General features: G+C 45.7%; 1 protein-coding gene across 10 annotated transcripts in view; it reads right to left on the bottom strand.

The window, feature by feature from the left end:
- Window positions 1–5,457: 5,457 nt before the first annotated feature.
- The window catches only part of CD44 (CD44 molecule (Indian blood group)), an 87,278-nt gene continuing 71,548 nt past the window's right edge, over window positions 5,458–21,187 (bottom strand). For all 10 annotated transcript variants that reach the window (XM_044389024.3, XM_057317553.1, XM_057317555.1 and 7 more), the window contains 3 exons: window positions 17,157–17,228; window positions 14,988–15,066; window positions 5,458–8,692 (listed from right to left, as the gene is read on the bottom strand). In XM_044389024.3, coding sequence (XP_044244959.3) covers window positions 8,488–8,692; window positions 14,988–15,066; window positions 17,157–17,228 — 356 coding nt within the window. In that variant the 3' untranslated portion in view covers window positions 5,458–8,487. The remainder of the gene's footprint in view (window positions 8,693–14,987; window positions 15,067–17,156; window positions 17,229–21,187) is intronic.

Genomic DNA, 21,187 nt, shown 5'->3' with positions numbered 1-21,187 from the left:
CTGCCCTGAAGTACAGCCAGCCAACCTCACTGGGAATTAGAGGAGAGACGCTGTCCTTATTGGGACTCACTGGGGCTGACTTCGTAGCTCTTAGGATTTCTATGTCTGCCATATACAGAAAGGCCTCAGTAAAGAAGTCCTAACTTGCTTTCACTACTTTTCTTCAAGTCTTGCTCTTCTTTGCATTCCTCTTAATTCTATCTTTATCCTTCCAACAGCTTTTCCTGACATTTCTTTCTTCATTTCTCAACGAGATTTAAAGAATCCTTAGAGGAGGAGAAAAGAAAAGGTACAGTTCTTCTTGAACTCTAGTAACCTCGCCTGAAGTTCGAATTGCCCGTAAGCCTTCACCGCTGAAAACCTGTCTCTCCACTTCTCCATGGAAGGGTTCCCAGAGTGTGGGCCTGGCTCTCGGGAGTGGGGCCCCTAGAATTCCAACCCCTCTCCTCCCTCTCCTCATCTAAGAGCCACCCTGAAGCCGCTCTCTGGAAGGGTCTTCGTGTAGTAATGGCGATGATAACACTCTACCCTTCCTCAGAAAAGAGGAGGCAGAACCTCTTTTCCTTTCTAATGGGTATTTGGGACTCTCAGAGCGGGAGGGTTTTTAGGACCCTAATTCTTGGAAGGGCAGGAGGGACTCAGAAACTCTTAGAATACCCCTGACTTCCCCCACACCATGGTTCGTATTCTACCAAGGTCCCTACTATGTGTTCCCATGAGAAAAATGTTGAAGATGGAGGGAAGGAGGGGAAAAATCCTGTGTCCATCTACTCTATTCTATGCAGTTTACATACATTATCTCATTTAATCGCTCATCCGTCTTTCTGGTAGTAATGACAGTTCCCATTTTACAGCTGAGGAAACCAAGGCCCAGAGCCATTCAAAAACGTACGTAAGGTCATAGAGGGAGTAAGGGGTAGGGTTAGATTTGTACTCAGAGTTTTCTTTTAAAGACGGCCATTTTCTAACTACACTTTAGCTGCCTTTCCTGAGGTGCTTTGCCATTCCGCTGTAGGGAGTGAGGAAAGAGGAAGTGGTTTGGACTAGACTTCTGGAAAACAGTAGTCATCACACGATGAGGCAAACAGTCTGGAAGCCTGAGAGGGTGGGTTGAGGGGGTGGGTTATGGGGAGCCCTGACGGGCAGACTACCGGTGTTGAAGACCAGATGTCAACACAGGCAAGGAGTGGGGCTGGAGGCTGGGGTGCTAGTTACCGAGAAAGAAGGATGGCTCAGCCAGACTTCCTGCTCCCCTGACCCTCTGCCCGGGCAGCCTGGCAAAAGTCATACTGACCCAGGACCTGCTTCTTCCCTTTCCAATAAACATAGATGCCGATCTGTGAGGTTGTTTACAGTTTCTTAAATTAATTCTATCACCAGTATGGCCTAAATGGTGAGTGTACTTTCACCTACTCATTCCCAAGCCCTTCCTGTGGTTTCTGGAAGCCTCCTTCAGTCCCACCAGGCCCAGAGAATGAGGGCATGCTGACCTGGTTTACAGCATTTGGAGATGACCTCTTCGCTTTGACAAGCTCAATTTACCAAACTTCTGACTACAGGCAACAAAGCATGTGACGTCAGAGGCTCTGGGCAGGGCTGAGCTCCATTCCAGGGTCTACCACTTTCTACATGTGTATCTTAGGGACAATAATTAACTTCTCTGCATCCCCAGGTGCCTCACCTAATAAAAACAGGACACGAATTCTCCTTCACGGGTTATAGGAACCACTCAAAAGCGTGTAAATCCAGGAATCTGTGAGCACTTTGTAGAGGGTAACTGTGGAGGCCATTATTGAGCTTGGCCTTCGGCTGTGTCCTAGAGATCCAGAGCCAGATCCTGCCCTCAAGCTTGCTGTCTTGTGGAAAAGACGGGCCCATGGGCCAATTAATCAAGTGGCCGAGTAAGACCTGTGTCGATGACACCTGGACAAGGTAAAGGGGTGGCACTGGGAGGAGAAGGGGCTCGGCCTGGGGAGGGGCGTGGTGAGGCAACTTTCTGGAAATCTTGGTCAAAGCCATGGGTGGAGCCGCCCCTTTGGTTAATCCTCAGCCACAGCTTGAATGGCCAAGATTTCATCAAGGGAGGCCAGCGAATCTGCTTCTTGGACTTCTTGCTCTTTAGTCTGGCTTTCGAAGCAAAAAACCTTTCTGTGAAAATTAAAGAGCCTTGGAGTCCAAAATAGTCTGGAAACAGGCGTCCTAAGTTGATAGCTTAAAAGCTGATTCGAGTTCTGGAAACAATTGGGGATGGTGAAGAGAGAAGTTAAGGGCCTACTCTGTGCATAAGGAATTGATATTCACCTAGGAATTAGTATTTTCGAGGACCTGATGTATGCCAGACCCTACCAGGTACTATTACCTCACTTAATCCTCAGAGTGGCCCCATGGAATTTTCATTGTCCTTCTTTTACAGATAAGAAAACTAAGACTTGAAGTATTTAAGAACAGGAGTGCACAGTTAGGTGATAGAATCAGTCTTAAAACCCAGGTTTGTCCGATTCTGAAGCTCGTGATCTCTCTGCTGTATCAGACAATCTCCGGACGTAGATTCACACAAGACCCTGCTCCTTCCTTTTCCAATAAATGTGGCATTTATGAAGCTGTTTATGGTTTTCTAAATTAATGCTCTTGCGAACATGGCCAAAATGGTGTGCGTACTTACGCATAAACGTGAGAGGTGCCCTCAAGGACAAGAATCTTTCAACATATCAGTCATAGATCGATTACGCTAAGGACCCCAGTCATTGGCCTCCCTGTAACCACACTTCTTGCAACATGACTTTGCAGCTCCTCCCATTCAGGGGTAGAATCAGTTTCCCATCCTTCAAGTCTGGGCTGCCCTTGCGATCTGTCTGGTCAGTAGTAAATGGTGGAATGATGTAGAGCCAGTTCCGGGTCTAGGCCTCAAGGAGCCTTGTGGGCATCTACCATCACTTGGACCCCTGCCAAGGCCAGATCAGGCAGCTGGGGGGATGGGAGGGACACATAGGAAGAGACCACTCCGCCATCTTCCCATCCATGCCAGATGAAGCCATCATAGATTCTAGTTGACCTGTTGTCTGAACTCTGCCCGGATCAGCAGCAGCACCCAGTCTGTGGGCAGACTCCCGAGAAATAATAAATGTTTGTTGTTTTAAGTTATTGCATTTTGGGAGTGGTTTTTAATGCACCATTAACAATTAACAGCTAACTGCTAGAACCAAAAATGTAATTTTCTTCTTAATTAGAGGTCAATTCATTTATTGTCAGTACTTCAGTTTGGATGGATTGGTCCCTAGCGCTGTGCAGCTGCCATCTTGGGATCTCCCCTTTTCATCATTGTAGGAATTCCCTTTACTTTGCTGTCTGAATCCCAGGCCTTTCTCTTTTTCAGTAACTCCCTTGTTTTGATGGAGTCCATCCTGTGGGAGTTGCCTGAAAATGGGTGGATAGATTTGGAGATAATGCATATTTGAAACGCCTTCATGCTACCCTTTCTCTTACTTTGTGGTTTAGCTAAATTTGAGTTCTAGCTGGGAAATATTTCTCTCAGAGTTTTGAGAGAAACTGTTTCATGGTCCTCTATGTGGCTCTTGAGAAGTCTGATTCTATTCTGATTCTTAATCCTCTGTATTATCAATCTTCCCTCTTCAGAGGCCTATCAAATAATCTCTTTGCCTTGATTGTGATGAATTTTTTAGATGGTGTGCTTTAGTATGGGTCTGTTTTCACCCATTGTGCCAAGCACTCGCTTGGTCCTTTTAGTCTAGCTATTCGTGTTCTTCAGTTCTGGGAGACCTTCTTGATTTATTCTTGAATGAATCCTTCCTCTTCACTTTCTGTTTTCTCTTTCCGCAACTTCTATTATTTGTATGTTAGATTTCCTAGAATGGTTTCCTACTTTTATCTTTTCTCCTCTGTTTCCTTTGTTTTGTCTTTTCTCTCTTTTCTGGGGTATTTCTTCAGCATTATTTTCCAAACCTTCTACTGGGTTTATTTTTTAATTTATGCTTTTGAGTTTAAATTTTATTTTATTTTTATTTTTTTTTTAAGATTTTATTTATTTATTTATTTGAGAGAGAGCATAGGGAGGGAGGGAGGGAGGGCGAGAAGGAGGGAGGGAGAGGAAGAAGCAGACTCCCCTCTGAGCAGGGAGCCTGACCTGGGCCTCAATTCCAGGACCCTGAAGATAGACGCTTAACTGACTGAGCCACTCAGGCACCCCTTGAATTTAAATGTTAAAGGCTCCATTTTTGTAGGTGTTCCCTCAATGTTCCTTTTTATGTTAGCATTGTGCTCTTGTTTCATTGATATATGATCTCCTCTTATCTTAAGGAGGTTATTAATGATGTTTTTTAAAGTTTTCTTCTCTGTGAATCATCTCCACTTCTGATGTGTAAGAGGCGGCCACAGGAAGCTAAGAGCCCTGTGCGCCTGGTGGGGCTTGAGATGCGATCTTCACTGCGGCTTGCTTTGCTGGGCCATTTCCTTGCAGGAACTCTCATGTATCTTCAGAGTTTTCTCTCAGCTTTATCAGATTCCCCAGAAAGACTGAACTTCTGTCTGATGGATACATGCTTGGCTGCTGGCATTCTGGAAGCCAAGCTGGGGGAAGGCAAGGGAGTCTCAACATTCCTTATGTATGTTTTCACTTCTCGGTATGGTATTTCTAATGTCAACAGGATATGCCTTACTGCCCCTCAGAGGCTCTCTGTTTTGCCCTCTTCAGAGAATGGACTTCTGGTCATTGGTTGGGATTGGGAAAGAACAGTCACTCAGCTACTTGGAGTGAAGAGGGAGATACGGGGTTCTAACTGCATCTTAAATAGTCTTCAAAGCCATCATCCTAATTTTATCCCCATCTTCTCCAGCACATTCCAGAGGTAGCTAATCCTGCCAATCAATTTCTGAGCCTTTGGTGGGGTTCTGCTTCACACATGTGATTGACTTGTCTCAACTTCCCCACTCCTGGCTTAGGACTCAGTTTTTACAGATTTGCTCCATTACCAATGAACAGTCACTCTCCAGCTTCAAAGTTTTGTTCCTATTGTCTCTTCTTCCTTTCTCTTTGATCCCCCTGGTTTACCCTTTTTTGGAATAGCTCTTTATTGTCTTTTCAGAGGCCTGCATGAGAGAATGGCTATGAGTGTGTTCACTCTTCTCTCTTTAGCTGCTAGTCCAGGATAGTTCTCAGCTTTTGAAGAACTAACACCTCAAGATATCTTACTTAGTTTGAGCTATGTAGACCACACCTTTACTATAGAAAATCAAACTTTCTCCCAAAGAAGACCCTTAAGTGGTACAAGTCCATGTGATTTTTTTTTTTTTTTAGAAAAATTGAGTATAAGGTTTCAGTCACTTCACAAACTTGTAACCTTGTGGTTCTAAATAACCCAGACAGCCAGATCATCACAGCTCTGCCCAGCCACCCCCTCCCCCAGACTTCCATTCCCTTCAAATCAGAGACTTCTGAGTCTGTTTCCTTTAGCTTTTTAATAGTAGCTTTTTGGTATTTTCCAATAAGTGCTTTCAACTGGGCAATATATATATCATGCTTTCCTTGTTACTACTGGTCCAACAATAAATATACAAAAATGAGAGGAAGGGTGTGCTGTGACAAATCAGAAATAACAATGGTCACTGTACATGCATGAACAATGAGCTATTCTTCGAAAACTCAACAGAAGTGATTTATAGAAAGGCATACCTATTACATAAGCTAAACGGACCACATTATTCTTATTCTTAAGTACCCTTGACATTTCTAGAGAAGTCAGAGATTCCTTTCTCCCACTCCTCTGCTGTACCAGTATTGAATGAACATTGGCTATGGAACAAGTTCTTGGGATCATGGTCTCAATATAAAACTTTGAGAGGTTCTGCTGGAGAAATCCATTCTGCCAGGCTTAGAATCTACAAAATATGGATATGAAGAAGTCTCTTGCACCATTTTATTTTCACCCAGTGCTAATTTAAAGGCAGCCCTCAGGAGACACAAAAGATTTACAATTGTAGGAAAAATTGCATCTTAAACTCTCAGCTTAATGGCATTGCGCCATTATTTCAAACGGGAGAAAATACGTCCTATTCCATGAACTCCGGGCAATATTGGAGGGGTATTGCATTCAAGGACTAAAAGCTCTGGACCTCTCCCATTCCTGTCTGAGAACACAGAGATATATCCAAGTGAGGGACTACACCAGTAATAAAAGGAAAGATCATAGGAAATTCTAAAATAAAATAGAAAACAATCACCTATCTCAGCCTATTTATTGGAAATGTCTAGAAAAGGAAAGCCATCCCTAGTGGTGAGACTTGTAAGACTATCCATGACCCTGAAGAGAATCTGGGGACAGATCAAGCCTGACATAGCCTTCCTGTCCCAGATTCGGAGTGGCCGAAGAGCCAGAATGTGTCTGCAGCAGATGAGGAAAGCTCTTGGAAAGCAGGGAGAACTTGGACATAGTGGCTGTGAAACAGAGTGGCTAGATGTCCATTTCTTTTCTTTCCACTTGAAAATAAAAAGAACACCCGACAGCTGGATATGGAACTGGCCAATGAAGTTCACAGAAGAGAAGGAAGTTTTCAAAGATCATGATTAGGAAGAGGTTATGAGGGTGGATAGGGGAGAACGGAAGTTGGAAATGAGGGCAGAAAGTGGGCCTCTCTTCCAAAAATAGATCTGTCACAATCACACCATGTATAAGCCCAGCCCTGACTAATGTGGGACCTATTTTCTTCTTCTCCTCCTCCTCCCTCTACCCTTCTTCTCTTATTTATTCTTTTTCTTTTCCTCTTCCACTTCCTTTTTCTTCTCTTTCCCCCTCTTCCTCTTCCTTCTTGTCTCTCTCCCCCCACCGCTCTCTCTCTCTCTCTGGTCTTAGCAACATCACCAGTTAAACTTATCAGTTTAGGCAACAGATAACTTTTCATGGGGGCATAAGGAAGGAGGTCTCATTTTATAGGAGTCCTTACTTTACAGATTCAATTTCTTCTATTACAAATCATCTTTGGAAGTTCCAGGACCAATGGGACTTCTGAACTGATGAATAAAGACCGAGTGCTTGCCAAGCAAGGGATAAAGCCATTCTTCTCTTACTTGGTCATAAGCCCACCCATCTGGTGCCAAGAGTCCAATGGTGGGAAGCCCTGTAACCTTCTGAGGGACTTCCCAGGCACTTAACCGACCCTGAGTAGAACTGCGTCAGGGACGGCTGGCTTGTTACAGTATAAACAAATACAGCCATAGAAACACTCAAACAGGATCTACACAGCTGCCTCCCTCTTCCCCCACCTGTGGCAATCAGTTGGCTACGGTCTATGCTCTCTTTCATTTCCGTTGGCTTCTCTTTTTGTTACAAGAGGCCAAGATGTACTTCCATATTGGTTTTGGACGTCATTTAACACGGTCAGTGTCTATGAAATGGGATGCCACAAATGGTAGGTCAGGCAATGTAAAGTGACTTTTCACAACCTCTCAGGGCAGAGAACTGGTGGCCGCTCTCACATAAAGCAGCTGAGGCTCCTCCGCTCGCAATTTGGGTGCTAAGACAGGAGTAAGTCTTTGGAGCCCCAGAGATAAAATAGCGCTGTCTTCCTTGATTCTCTTGGAGATTTGGTTGCGTGAGCCTGAATGGGGGCTTAGTGGCTCTGAGATGAAGACTTTCAAGGAGGGCCTTCTCTCGTCTTCCTGATGAGTTTTTGGGAACCAGACCTGGCTGGTGAAAAAACTGAAGGATCACAGCACAAAGGGTTAAGGTGGAAGAAGTACAGATATTTATTATGAATCAGCTTAAACCCTTTATGCCTCTGACAAAGTAACAAAAAAAAAAACAAAAAACACCAAAAAAAAAAAAATACCACACTGATCAAAGGACCTCCAGGGTTCACTACTTCAAAAACAAGATAAATAGCTTCCTACAGATAAATAGCTTCACCTTTGGGTATTTCCCAGAAGCATCTGAAAAATTTCCAGGGGGTCTATAGAAGGGGATGTGTAACCAGTACATTCTGACCCGCTACCCCACTGGAAAGAAATGCCAAGGGATTGGGTGGCAGAGGGGGGCGGGGAATGTGGACCCATTCAAATACCTTCCCAGGGACCAATCCCTCTTAGCCCTGGGGGATGTCCTTGTTCTGAGGCTGTTGCTGGGGAGGGGGAGTGGAGGGGAGGCCGGGGATCGGGAAGATATATTTGCGGCTGCAGTTAGAAGCCATCCAGAGCACACCCTAGGGGGTGGAGGCTTCTAGGTGGGAACTGGAACGGTCAAATTCTTGCAGGTTATCAGTTGGGCCCTCATTTCAGAAAACGATGCTGTTTATATAAATTGGACCTGACTTCAAAACAAAACAAAACGCAAAAAACAAAAAGGAGTAGAAAATTTTATACTAAAAAAGGAACCCCAATGAAACAATCAGTAGCACATTGCATCTGTGAAGTGTCCCAGCTCCTTCTCACGCTTGTGTCTCCAACTGCCATTTCTCTCCAAGGTCACCACGGCGTGGGTGCTACACCCCAATCTTCATGTCCACATTCTGCAGGTTCCTCGTCTCGTCGGCTGTCATATACTGATCGGGGGTGTCGGAGGGCTCCTTGTTCACCAAGTGCACCATCTCCTGAGACTTGCTGGCCTCTCCGTTGATCCCGCTTGGCTTCCTGTCCCCCACCGCTCCATTGCCATTGTTGATCACCAGCTTCTTCTTCTGCCCGCACCTAAGGATTTTTAAAAAAGCGCGTGAGACGGTGCCCTGACGACTCAAGTCATCATCACGGTCGTCACCACGGTCAGCATCATCACAACAGTTGTGGACGGTCTGCCTGAGCGTTTTTCATCTGACTGAGGTTAACCATCCAAAGAGAGTCCCTCAACCAGCGGCAAAAGCATCACCCACGCACCTGTTAGAAATGCGCGTTCTCCGCCTGACCCCAGATGTGCCGAGTCGGAGAAGCCTAGGAGTGGGTTTAACATCTGTGGCTTAATAGGCCCGCAAGGGGTTTCTGATGCACACCTGCGTTTGAGAGTCTGCGGTCACCACGCTGGGATGCCAGGGCTAGTATTGTCCCCCTATTGCAGGTGAAGAGACCCTTATGCTCTGAAAATTCAGTAAGTTGCCCCAGTTATTCAGCAAGTAATAAAAGAATTGAGATTCAAGCCCTTCGGTGTCTGACTCCTAAGTCCTAATTCTCCTTCCTCGTCGGTCGAGATGGCCATGTTAGCCTTTTATAGGCACTTTAGCCGTTCCTGCAGACTTAGATAACCCACGAGCATCGTGACCATAAATCATTCCGATGTGTGTATTCAACCAAGTGCCCTTACTTCCTCTCCCAGGGGACACTTTGTTGGCCTTATCGGGGTGCGGACTGCACGGCCTGAGAAAAATGAAACATTATTCTAGACATGTAAGGCCGTATTGATTTTCATCAGTTAACACTGGGTCACTTCCATATAACTCTGGACACAGGAGGCTTAACTATATAAGGAAAGCTAGTCACTGTCACTGCAAGGGTTCTCAGTAACGTTGCTTAAGATTCGATCGCAGAAGTTCTTCTATGGAAAACCATGCCCTTGATGGTGTCCCTGGGTCATAGCACTGTCGTGCCATTGCCTTCCCCCACCCAGCCTGATGCAATCCTTCCTCTAGCCCGCCACAGGCGTACTGCTGAACGTCTAGAAGTCAGATTGTTCGACGGAAGCAAAGCCGCAGAGCGTCGTGGCAGCAAGTAGAGTGGGGAAGAGGGGAAATGGGCTAGCATTTATGGGACACCTCCTCACCGCCAGGCACTCTACATATAATTTCATGAAATCTGCACAATAATCCCGCGATGCAGCTGTTATTCTAGTTACACAGCCGTGGAAACTGAGGTCCAGGGACGTTTAATAACTAGCTTGAGGTCACATAGCTAGTAAGACAGACAGAGTCAATATTCAAATCTACGCCTTTATGACCAGAAGCCTGGGCTCTGCCCAGCTCTATTCATGCTGCCAACCATCTGGAGATTTGGAAACAGTGCGAAGTTGGAATTGTTCACTTTGCCCCTGGATATCTGGAGTTGTAGAGACAAAGCCTCTATTATTCATGATTATGGGCCATTCCCTCTAGAACTGCCAAGGCCATAAACTTTAATCTCTTATTTGGGGAAACAGAAATTATACCTTCTCCACAAGAGGTAGATCCTGTCTCCTCTGGCGTGATGCTTGCGGAGGGGCGGGGGCAAGGGCGCTTGAACTTCAGAGCGAGTCTGCGGGGCTGGGACTGTGGCTGCAGTCCACATAGACAAGGGGAGGGGCTGGGAAGGCTTGGTTTTGAGACCTTATTGCTGGGTGGCCTGGGGCAACTCATTTAACCTCTCCGACTCTCAGGTTTCTTATCCAGTAAGAGTACCAATCTCCCAGGACTGTGGAAAGCCCTTGAAACAAAGCCCAGCCCTGATACATGAGTCTATGATTGTTATTATTTGTTGCTGTTACTCAATGGGATGGGGCGGCCAAGGCCTTGGATAAGCACTCAGGACAGAACCTGGAACACAGTAAATGTTCGAGAAACGCTGACTATAGTTGTTCATAGAACCAGAGCCATATGAGTTTGGGATTTGCTTGGCTTCTGGCTGCCTCCACCTAGTCGTTATATTTACTATGAAGATGGCCCGGAAGGCTGAAGGTGAAAGTCTGCTTGGAGTTTTTCAAATTCTCAAATGGTATCTTGGGGAGGGAAGGTGTCTCATTAAAGCAATTCCCATTTGCTGACCTCATGGATGGTTTAGAAGCTGAATGACACATTGTAGGAAAGTGATGAATCATCATAAAAAATGTTGGTGCACGGGTGGGGGCTAGGGACTCATGTTGTTTAGTCTAAACAAAGCTGATTTTAAAAATGGATGACATCGAACCTGTCGGGCTCAGAAATATCGTGCTTGGGTTTGTCTTGCCCCCATTTCCCTTTGGATTTCCGTGACTCTGCTATGAGTTTCTTGAGGAGGACAGGACGATTCTCATAAATGACTAGTCTAATATTTGTTGCTCCAGGCACTGATAAGTACTTCCTCTTTTTTTTACTGACTACATCACCGGTTTATTACCAAAGGACATAACCCAGGAACAGCCCGATGAAAGAGATCCACAGGGCGAGGGAGGAGGAGAGGCTGGGAGCTCCCATGCCTCTGTGAGTGCCGCATTCTCCCCGAACCTCCACGTGGTCCCCAACTCAGAAGCATTAATAAGTACTTTTAAAAGACTAGTTCTAATTTTTTTCATTCTTTTTAGTTATAGAACTTTCAGAGAGAACATGAGAGCTTGAGGGGACTTCAGAGGTCGCCCAGCCAACGTCTTCATTATGTGAAACCAAAGACTAAGTCCAAGAAGTTCAAGGGTATCATCTGAGGCTACACGACTAGTTACGGCAATAAACAGAGTATCTGCAACTGAGACCTTCTGACTCCAAAGGTCAGAGATCTCTACCAAACTGCATCCTGTCTTCACCTCCTTTCTCCTTAAATCTCAGGCATCAGTCCGCTGATGTGGGAGGAGCCATACTGGGGTCTCGCCAGGAGAGGGTGGGCAGGCTGGGTGGGCTGAGAAACCAGGCAGCACACATTTAGGGCATGGAGGAATTTATCTTGAAAGATTTGGGGGAGTAACTTAACAACTGCTCTTCTGTCTCTCCCGCCTGACAATCCATAACGATATTTAGGGATTTATTTTGCATTGTGTCGGACCTGCGCCACCCGACATGGTAGCCAGCAGCCACAGGTGGCTATGTAGATTTAAACCAATTAAAACTGAACAAAGTTAAAAAGTCACCTCCCAAACTAGTCACATTTCAAGAGCCTAGGAGCCACAGGTGGTCAGTGGTTGTGTGTTAGTGCAGACGTAGAACTTTTCCATCATTGCCGAAAGTTCTATCGGACAGCTTTGGTCTAGAGGACAGAATGAGGTTGGGTGAAGATAGCCACAGCAAGCTTGACTCAGCAAAAGAGAAGGAAGGCATTTCTAAAGGGCTTTACAGGGGGACCTACCATGCAGAGGGGGGGAGACTGCCGTCTGGGGGGGAGAGGTTCACAGAAAAGATGATTAGTCCCATGAGACTGACAGCTGGTGAAGGCCTTGTCTGCATAGTCAGATAGCAACATCCTTGAATCATTCCTGCTTTGTGAAACTTCCTCTTGTAAGGACCTCACATTCATTTCTCCTCTTTGTACAAAGCAGATCAGCTCTTTAGGAGAAAGTCACCTAACCCCTCATGGGCCTCATTGGATACCTACCAACCCAACTGACTCTTAAGACAATCGTTTGCTCTTAAGGAAATGGAATGAAGTAGGATTTCCATTGGAAAGCTGAAATTCAAGGATTCTGGTTATGAACAGCAACGAAAGATGATGTGGGGCATGACGGAGATGGGAAAAGCTAAAGAAATAATAGGACCCCTCGATTGGCATCTTTACGACACACGACTCACGGGTCACTTTGTCCTGGAAGCCCGTGGTCAAGGCTTGCATGTCAACTTCAGTGACTGTTTTTCACTTTCATCTTTCAACTAAAGTTCATAGAGCGGTGCCTGGCACAGCGTATGTTCTCACTAAAGATCAGCGGACTCAAATCCAGCAAGTCAATACTACTGCTAACCCTCAAGGGTCTTCTGGGCTGGGACGGCACCCTTTCCATGCTTAATCTTTTCTTCCTCGCCAACTCGGATCATAGAAGCCACTCACAAGATGTTTGCTGAATAAACGGAATGCTGCCATAGGTCCTTATTTTCCACCAAACTTTCTTTGATGAAAATAGGATTCTGGATCTCTCTAGAATGTAATGTTCAAAGCAAAAAGGCCCCAGCCTTTTAAGAGGATTAGAAATGGGCTTGCGGCTTTAGAAACGCAGTGCACATTAAGGGGCCCGTGGAGCCGTTAACCACCCGTTAGCTGCGTGGCAAATCTGTTTTAGATTATCAAATCAGGACATAGTAATTTACGGCGTCCAAGCAGCTCCTTTCCCGGTGAGATACTCGTGTCCCTGTTTGCCTGTTGCTAGGGTGACGGCTGGTCTTGGGACGAGGGGGAGGGCAGCCGTGGGGCCCCCCTTCTGCGACCGACAGGATGGGGAGCACTGCGTGAGCTAACCAGCCCCCCTGTGCAGACTCCAGCTGCTCTCAGGGACAGCTGAGATGCTTCTCGAAGGACTCTCCCACATGGACAGCATCTGGGGCCAACGTTTCTATGGCGATGTGTGCAAAGCTTATGGACTGTATATGGGAGCAGAACGGGTGCAGTCTAGGCCCTGGAACAAAAGGACTCCTTTCCAACAATAGGAAATTCATCTTTAATTGAGCAAAAGTAATCTAAGAGAAAACAAGAAGGCCGAGGGAAAGTATAAAGACGCTTTGTAAGGGCTCCCTCAAGTCACACTATTTAAATTCGGCAAACAAAATCTCTTTCCATTTAGTCATAGGAGGCTCCTAGGAGGGCTTTCAGATTTCTTTTCCTAGTGTTTGTTCCTTATACAGTTGGCTATCATGAGTAATATTTTTATTATTCTCTCAAAGGTACAGATAACAACAGCTATTTGACTTTAATATAGCACTTTTATTAACTTGTACCAGCATAAAGTGACATGATCTAGTTTCCTCAGATAACCCGAGGTACTGCATACGCACTGCACATGGCCATAGAATTAGCTGTTGCTTTCCAAAAGCCAACAAGAAAGATTCTAGCATGTTCTCCGGGTCCTCTCCCCAACCAAGGAGCTTCTTCTGGCCTGTTAGATGATCCAGTGATACAATAAAGGGAGCCCTACTTGGAAATACGATTCTTTCACCTTGTCAGAAGCAAGCTCCAGGGACATTTATAAAAGGAACATTCAGCCTCTGAAAACACTGCACCTTTACAGCATCTCGAACAGGAAATTTAGACCCACACTTTGGAGTGCGCTGTCAAAATTCATGTTGCTAGAATGCGGTTTTCCCTTCATTTCACTTCGGCGGCCTTATGTCTGGAACCTGGTCACAGCTCAGTCAGGTACATGCACTATTTAAATAGCTTCCGACATGATAGGCCTTGGTTGAGGTGAGGAGAGAGAAGGACCTCTGAGGATGTGATAACAGACCACACACTGTTTGACTGTCTTAATCAGGCTTTTCCAAGGAAAATTCTTCACCATTGCATAGACCTTACCGTCAGGGAGCTCTTCTTAAGCAATAACCTGAATCCTTTCAACTACAGTTTCCAGGAAATATAAAATGGTATCATTACAAAAAACAAACAATAAAAAAAACCACAGAGGGGCGCCTGGGTAGCACAGCGGTTAAGCGTCTGCCTTCGGCTCAGGGCGTGATCCCGGCGTTCTGGGATCGAGCCCCACATCAGGCTCCTCTGCTGTGAGCCTGCTTCTTCCTCTCCCACTCCCCCTGCTTGTGTTCCCTCTCTCGCTGGCTGTCTCTCTCTGTCAACTAAATAAATAAAATCTTTAAAAAAAAAAACCACAGAAACCCAACACCTATTTTAGATAAGGGTTCTAGAAGGTTCCATGGGCCATAGGCAGGCTAAAGAGATGACCAATTCCTAGATCTTTATACAGTGTTTTTGCCCTTTGTGAATGTACTTACTAAATATTGCTTAATCAGTCAATGAATGAGTACATACGTTCATGCCTTCTGGGTGAGACATTTTATAACTTTCATCAGATAAGGTCTCCATGGGTTTAACCCTGAAAATTTTAAGAATCTCGAAAGATTCAACACTACCTACAAGTGATGGTCCAAATAATCACAGTGTCTCTTTTATCTAAAGAATGTGCCAGAACAGGGCTTCTTAAACTGTACCACACACATGAGTCCCTGGGATCTTATCAAAACACAGACTCTGATATAAGAGACCTGGGTGGGGTCTGAGAGTCTGCATTTTTAACAAGTGTCCAGGGTGTCGAGGCTGCTGGTTCCAGGGGCCACACTCTGGAAGTTCATGGAGCCCACGTGTAACTGATGTCCTTTCAAAGCAAAGGCCCCGTGGTGCATTCCCTTACCTTCTTCGACTATTGACAGCGATGCAAACGGCAAGAATCAAAGCCAAGGCCAGGAGGGAAGCCAAGATGATGAGCCATTCTGGTGAGAGTGAACCAAAAGACACCCGTGAGCTTGGGAAATAGACTTTGTAAAGACAAAAATACACTTTATAAATTGACCTGGTCCAAACAAGAACTATACTCAGCACCACAGAGGAGTCTGGCCAAATGGCCCTGCCAACTGGCAGATAATACCAGCACAACTCTGCTATAGGCTCTGCCCAACAGGCCTCTCATTTTAAACTCTTATCAGCAGTCAGAATTTTCAAGTTCCTCCAGGAGAAGCATGTCTCCAGAAAAGCATCGAATGACCTGTAGAAACTTGTAAATGCCTTTGGCGCAGTATTATTAAGGAGACTAAAGGAAATTTATGTTTCCCTCGAAAAGAACATTCTTCTCCTATATAAGAGCACCCACCTTATGTCTTATTAAGAAACACAAATAGGGGCCATGCGCTAGTGGGTGGGAAAAGGACACCCCCCGAGGAAGGCTGAACTTCTGCACATTCAACGGTGGGGGGATCATTTGGCAAAACATATCCTTCAAAATGTGCATGCTTTTGGTTCAGCTTTTGGTTCCCACTTCTGGGAATTTACAGGACCTCAGAATTCATTTCAAAGATGTTCACTGCTGTGCTATTTATAATAGTAAAAGTTGGAAACAACCTAATGCAAGAGTAAGGGATCCGTTACATGAATCAGGGCATAGCCACTGTCTTCTGCCGGTGAGAACAGGAGAGTATTTACTGACACTGGAAAGCTGTGGGCAACAATTTGGGAGTGGAGGTGGTTAACTAAGCAGCATGCGTGCTGTAATTACATTTTTGTATATAAATTACATTTTAAAATGATGGGAAGGACGTCTATGAAAATGGTAACCGTGGCATTTCCGGATGGTGGGGTAGCAAATAAATGGTTTACATTTTTGTCCTTTGGTTTGTATTTTCCCAACGTCTGCAATTATCATGTAGCACTCGGGGACTATTGAGATGTTATATACAGGTTTTGCAATCAAGTTTTAATAGGATAAAAATATGACTTGACAACTTGAATACATTTTCTTGCCACGTGGCTTGCATATCTGTGCAATGAGCTAGAAGGTCAAGAACCAAGAAGGAGAGGAAGTCATCGACTGACCATTCCCCCTTGGCAGTCTTGGGTTTCCTCGCACTTCCTGCTCAGGACCGCCTCTGCCTGGCCTCCACCTGCTTCGGTGAGTGTGGGGAGGGAGGTGGAGTCAGGAGGTGGGCAGGCCACCAGGTGGTCCCTGGTCCCATTTCTGTTCTTTTCTTTGGTCTCTCCTGTTCGCTCTCACTAGAGCCGGGAAGAATATTGCAGATTGCGTCTCGGCCACCCCCTCTTCCATGGCAGCCCACTCCCTCTCTCCACTTGCTCCTATCCCAGCTATGCTCAGGCAAGCTGAGGCAAGAGGGCGAGGTGCACCCTACATTCTTCCCTTTCCCCGAGGGAGGCTCAGCTCGGAAGCCTCTGAAGAGGGGAAAGTTAAGAAGAGAATTTACAACCCTAGGAAAACCCTTTCTTCTTTGTAATCTCCCCCCACCCTAGAAGTGCTCCGTTTTGAGCCCAAGTCAAATAAAGAATTTGCCTCAAGTGCCTTAAATCTTGATGCTCAAGAGAGCCAGGTGTCCCAGCCCTCTTACCGCACCATGTGACTCATTTAGACACTTTCTTCTGCCTGGATCAGGAAGACTGTCCCTTGAGAAGCAGTCGTTTGGGGACCAGAAGAATGTTTTTACTCCCCCTCCCCTACACACATGGCCCTTACGTCTCCTCACTGTCTGCAGTGTGAAACTTACACGCTTCACCCCCAACCCAGACATAAAAGGGAAACGGGGGCCGGGACAGGAAGGACCTGGGTATGGGACAGAGTCCCTTGGGTGATGGATCACTCATGTGGGAAGGAAGCCTTAGTAACTAACATGCCACTTCTTTGGGACAGACCAGGGACAGGTCTGAATATTAGCTCATTCAATTTATGGGACCCAGAAAAAAAAGAAAAGAAAGTTCCATTCTTTCCTACCAAGTGCTTCATTCACCCTTGAACTTGTAAAGAATGTGTTTTTTTGGAACTTTTTTTTTTTTTTTTTTTGCCGCACAGCTTGAAACTTACCTGGAATTTGAGGTTTCCGCATAGGACCGGAGGTCGTGTTTGCCCCACCTTCTTGACTCCCACTTGAGTGTCCTAAGGGGAAAAAAACAACATCTCTCAACCGAACTTTGGAATGCATAACGATGAGTTCCTTACAGAGCAGCACGCAGGGCCAACCTCGCTACGCTCTGCATCGCTGGAAGCTATTTATAGATCCTAGCCACAGACATGAAGCGTTACAAGAAAGTATCTCCCCAGAAAAGTTGGCTTGATTAAGGCTAATGTCTGGAAATGTCGTTGTTCGTCAAGGACATGAGACGTCTCACCAGCGGGACTGTGCCGTGTTGGAGACCTTGGGCTCCAGAGCAGGGCAGCCCTGGATTCGAGTCCTGCCCCCGCCTCTTGCTAGAGACATCTGCTGAGTCAAGCTACCCTCTCCAGGTCTCAGTTTTTTCATTCAGAAAATGGGGCTAAGAATAAAATCCACTTGGGGCGCCTGGGTGGCACAGCGGTTAAGCGTCTGCCTTCGGCTCAGGGCGTGATCCCGGCGTTCTGGGATCGAGCCCCACATCAGGCTCCTTCGCTATGAGCCTGCTTCTTCCTCTCCCACTCCCCCTGCTTGTGTTTCCTCTCTCGCTGGCTGTCTCTATCTCTGTCAAATAAATAAAATCTTTAAAAAAAAAAGAATAAAATCCACTTCACCACAATTTTACAGAGGTTTAAAGAAGTACACAAGAATGGGAACTGTGCGAAGCTGCTCCGTCCTATTTCTGGTTCAGGACCTTGACCGGCCACATCAGCATCACGGGGGCGCCTACTAGGAATACAGAATCTCAGGCCTCACCCCAAACCTACTGAGTCAGAATTTTCATTTTTTCTCTTTTTTTAAATTATTTTTTTATTATTATGTTCAATTAGCCAGCATATAGTACATCACTAGTTTTTGATGTAGTGTTCAACGATTCATTTGTTGCGTATGACACCCAGTGCTCATCACCACACGTGCCCTCCTTAATACCCATCGCTGGTTACCCTATCCCCCCACCCCTCCTCCCTTCCGTAACCTTCAGTTTGGTTCCTGGAGTCCAGAGTCTTTCATGGTTCCTCTCCCTCTCTGATTTCTTCCCGCTCAGCATTCCCTCCCCTCCCCTGTGGGCCTCTGTGCTATTCCTTATGTTCCACATATGAGTGAAACCATAGGAAAACAGTATGGAGGTTCCTCAAGACGTTAAAAACAGAATCTTCATTTTAACAAGATCCCTAGTGGATTCAAATGCCCCGGAAAGTCCAAAGCAAATCTAACAATTGCATCCAGTGTCTTCACAGACACGAAAATAAACATTAGAAAATAAGGGTTTAAGGGGCAGTGGCCCTTTCTGTCCGGGAAAAGTCACCCTATTAGAGTCCCTGCTAATATGTTATTGAAACATGCCTTGTTTTCAGAGGAATGAATATTTTCTACCACTACAAAACAAAATAAGAGGGCACGTATTGCATGGTGCACTGGGTGTTACATGCAACGAATGAATCATCGAACTTTACATCAAAAAATAAAATAAAATAAAATATTTTTTAAAAAAAAGGAAACAAAGCATCTCAAACTGGAAGGAAATGTCCAAGACCAAGAATCCACAGCTCTGCCCGGGAGGCTCATCAAAACGAGGGAGTTTCTAAAAGAAACTTCTTTTTTTTTAAAAAAAAAAAAAAAAGAAAATTCTAAGACATCTCATGAAGAGACTAAGTCAAAGCTGCATGTTCTGTTTGGTTTTTTATGCTTCCTCCACTGTTTCAAAGCAAAATTTGAAAACACCCTACAAAAATGAACTTGCTCCCCACTACCCACGGGTAACCCACCGCAAAATTCTGAAGTCCACTGAGGGAAGAAAAAGCCAATCAGGGCAGTCTGTCTGGCCAAGCAATGGATGAAGATGGCCAGGGTTGACTTAAAGGAAGATGTCTGTGGAGAGTCAAACTGTAGACAGTGGACAGTGAAATTCTGATGATCGTGGTTATTTTGGGTATAGGCTGACTCCTGTTTTAGCAGATGTTTTCGTTAAACTCGAAATGGAACAAATTCTTAAGAGACCTCTGGCCATTCAACACACTTGGATGGTGGTTTTGTACCTTGCAAACCTCAGGAGTCCAAGGTGTTTTTCCTAGCTGCCCCCCGGGGTCCTCAGTCATTGGCACGTCTTCACCTGCATGGGTCATGGGATGTTGGCCGTCTACACTGGACATCTCTGGGCTTGAAAGTTGTCGGAGCAGTATAGGCACTCTCCCTGGTCCTTCTCTGACTCATAACAGCCTTTGATATTTGAAAAGGAGGCCAGTAATGGATCATGATCTCTTTATTTGGGTTTTCAAAAAAAGCGCTCCCAGCAAGGAAAGATCTGGGTGTGTGTAGAAGATGAAACCTCCCACTTGAACAATACACACCTGCACAGGAGTCAAACAAAAGAGACCGCTCCCGCCCACCTGATTCTCACTTCAAGCAACAGCCAGGGAAGATGGACGAGATACAGCAGGCCTCACCTTGCGCCCCAGAGGTCTGCAGATCCAGCCAGGGTAGGGCTGGCTGGGAAAGCAAGCTTTGCAAAGACGGACACTTGACACTGTAATTTGGAGATGAGATCCGACCTGAGACGTGTGCGCAGTGATAATTCGACTGGGCTTGACTGTGAGAAAAACAGTCTAGGACAGAGCTTCTCAAACTTGGGCGCACATACAAAACACCCCGTGTGGGGGGGAGGTCTAGTTAAAATGCAGACCTTGATTCAGTAGGTCTGCAATGGCTGGGGATTCTGCATTTCCAGGCAGCTCCTAGGAGATGTCCCAGTGGCTGGTCCAAGGACCACACTTGGGGTAGCTAGGGTCTCTTGATTTTAGGCATGGTTTTAATAACTCCCTACCATTTCCCAAAGTTTTTCATTTTCCTGATAGCTCCCATTCACCCCCAAAACTCCGGGAGGTAATGGAGGCCAGGGTCCTGATCCCCGTTTTACTAAAAAGGAAACTGAGTGGGGGAAAGGCTAAATGTCCCATCCAAGGAACCTAAAGAGGACCTTTAGCAGCATCCCTAATGAACCCCTCTCTCTCGTGCTATCGCAGGAAAGTTAATTACTGAGCCACCGTGTAAATATCTATCTTCATCTTTGCTTTAAGTGTGTGAGCCTTTAGGCCTGGAGGCAAACTGTAGCCCTGACTTGGGCATGAGGGGAAGACCATGGGCCAGGTGGATTACCTGGTTTTCATGGGGTCTCCTGGACTAATGATATCAGGGCCACCGGTATCGGCAGGACCTTTCAGGGGTCGCAGCGTTGCCGGTCACAAGTAAACCTGCCTCATGTCAGACTTTTGTTGCCTGCAGTAATGTTTCCAGGGGTGTGATCTGAGTCACAGCAAACAAGTATCTATTTAATAATACGTGCCTGGCAGTAATTATGGTCATTATGGAGTGTTTTCTCCAGAACATACTTATAGAGGCAATATGAGACCTCGGGGCTTGAAACCTGGCTCCACCACTCAACTCACCAGTCATGTCAACCCAGCCAAGGTACGTGCCTTCTCAGAGTCTTAGTGTCCTCGTCTGGAACACAGGGATGCTAAGAGTACTTACATAGGTCACAGGGTTTGTAGAATGATTACATAAAGTAATATTAGATGAACCATATGAAATCGTGGATTTTTGACTGTTGACCTACAAACATGGCAGCTTCATCTGGTCCACCCTAGCATGTGGAAAGTGTTTAGTACACCACCACCAGCACACGGTAACTTCTCAGTAAATGCTAGCTACAGTGCCATGTGCTGGGGGTTCTGTTAAATGCTTTATACCTGTGTCATCGTTTAGTCTTTAGAACAATGCCCTGTGACAATTATTATTATCCCAATTTTATTTCATTTTTTTTAAAGATTTTATTTATTTATTTGACAGAGATAGAGACAGCCAGTGAGAGAGGGAACACAAGCAGGGGGAGTGGGAGAGGAAGAAGCAGGCTCATAGCGGAGGAGCCTGATGTGGGGCTCGATCCCACAACGCCGGGATCACGCCC

The sequence above is a fragment of the Ursus arctos genome, unplaced genomic scaffold, assembly GCF_023065955.2.
Source record: "Ursus arctos isolate Adak ecotype North America unplaced genomic scaffold, UrsArc2.0 scaffold_23, whole genome shotgun sequence".
Taxonomy (NCBI): domain Eukaryota; kingdom Metazoa; phylum Chordata; class Mammalia; order Carnivora; family Ursidae; genus Ursus; species Ursus arctos.
Note: the sequence above shows the minus strand (reverse complement) of the source record. Positions and strands in the feature narration are given on the sequence as shown.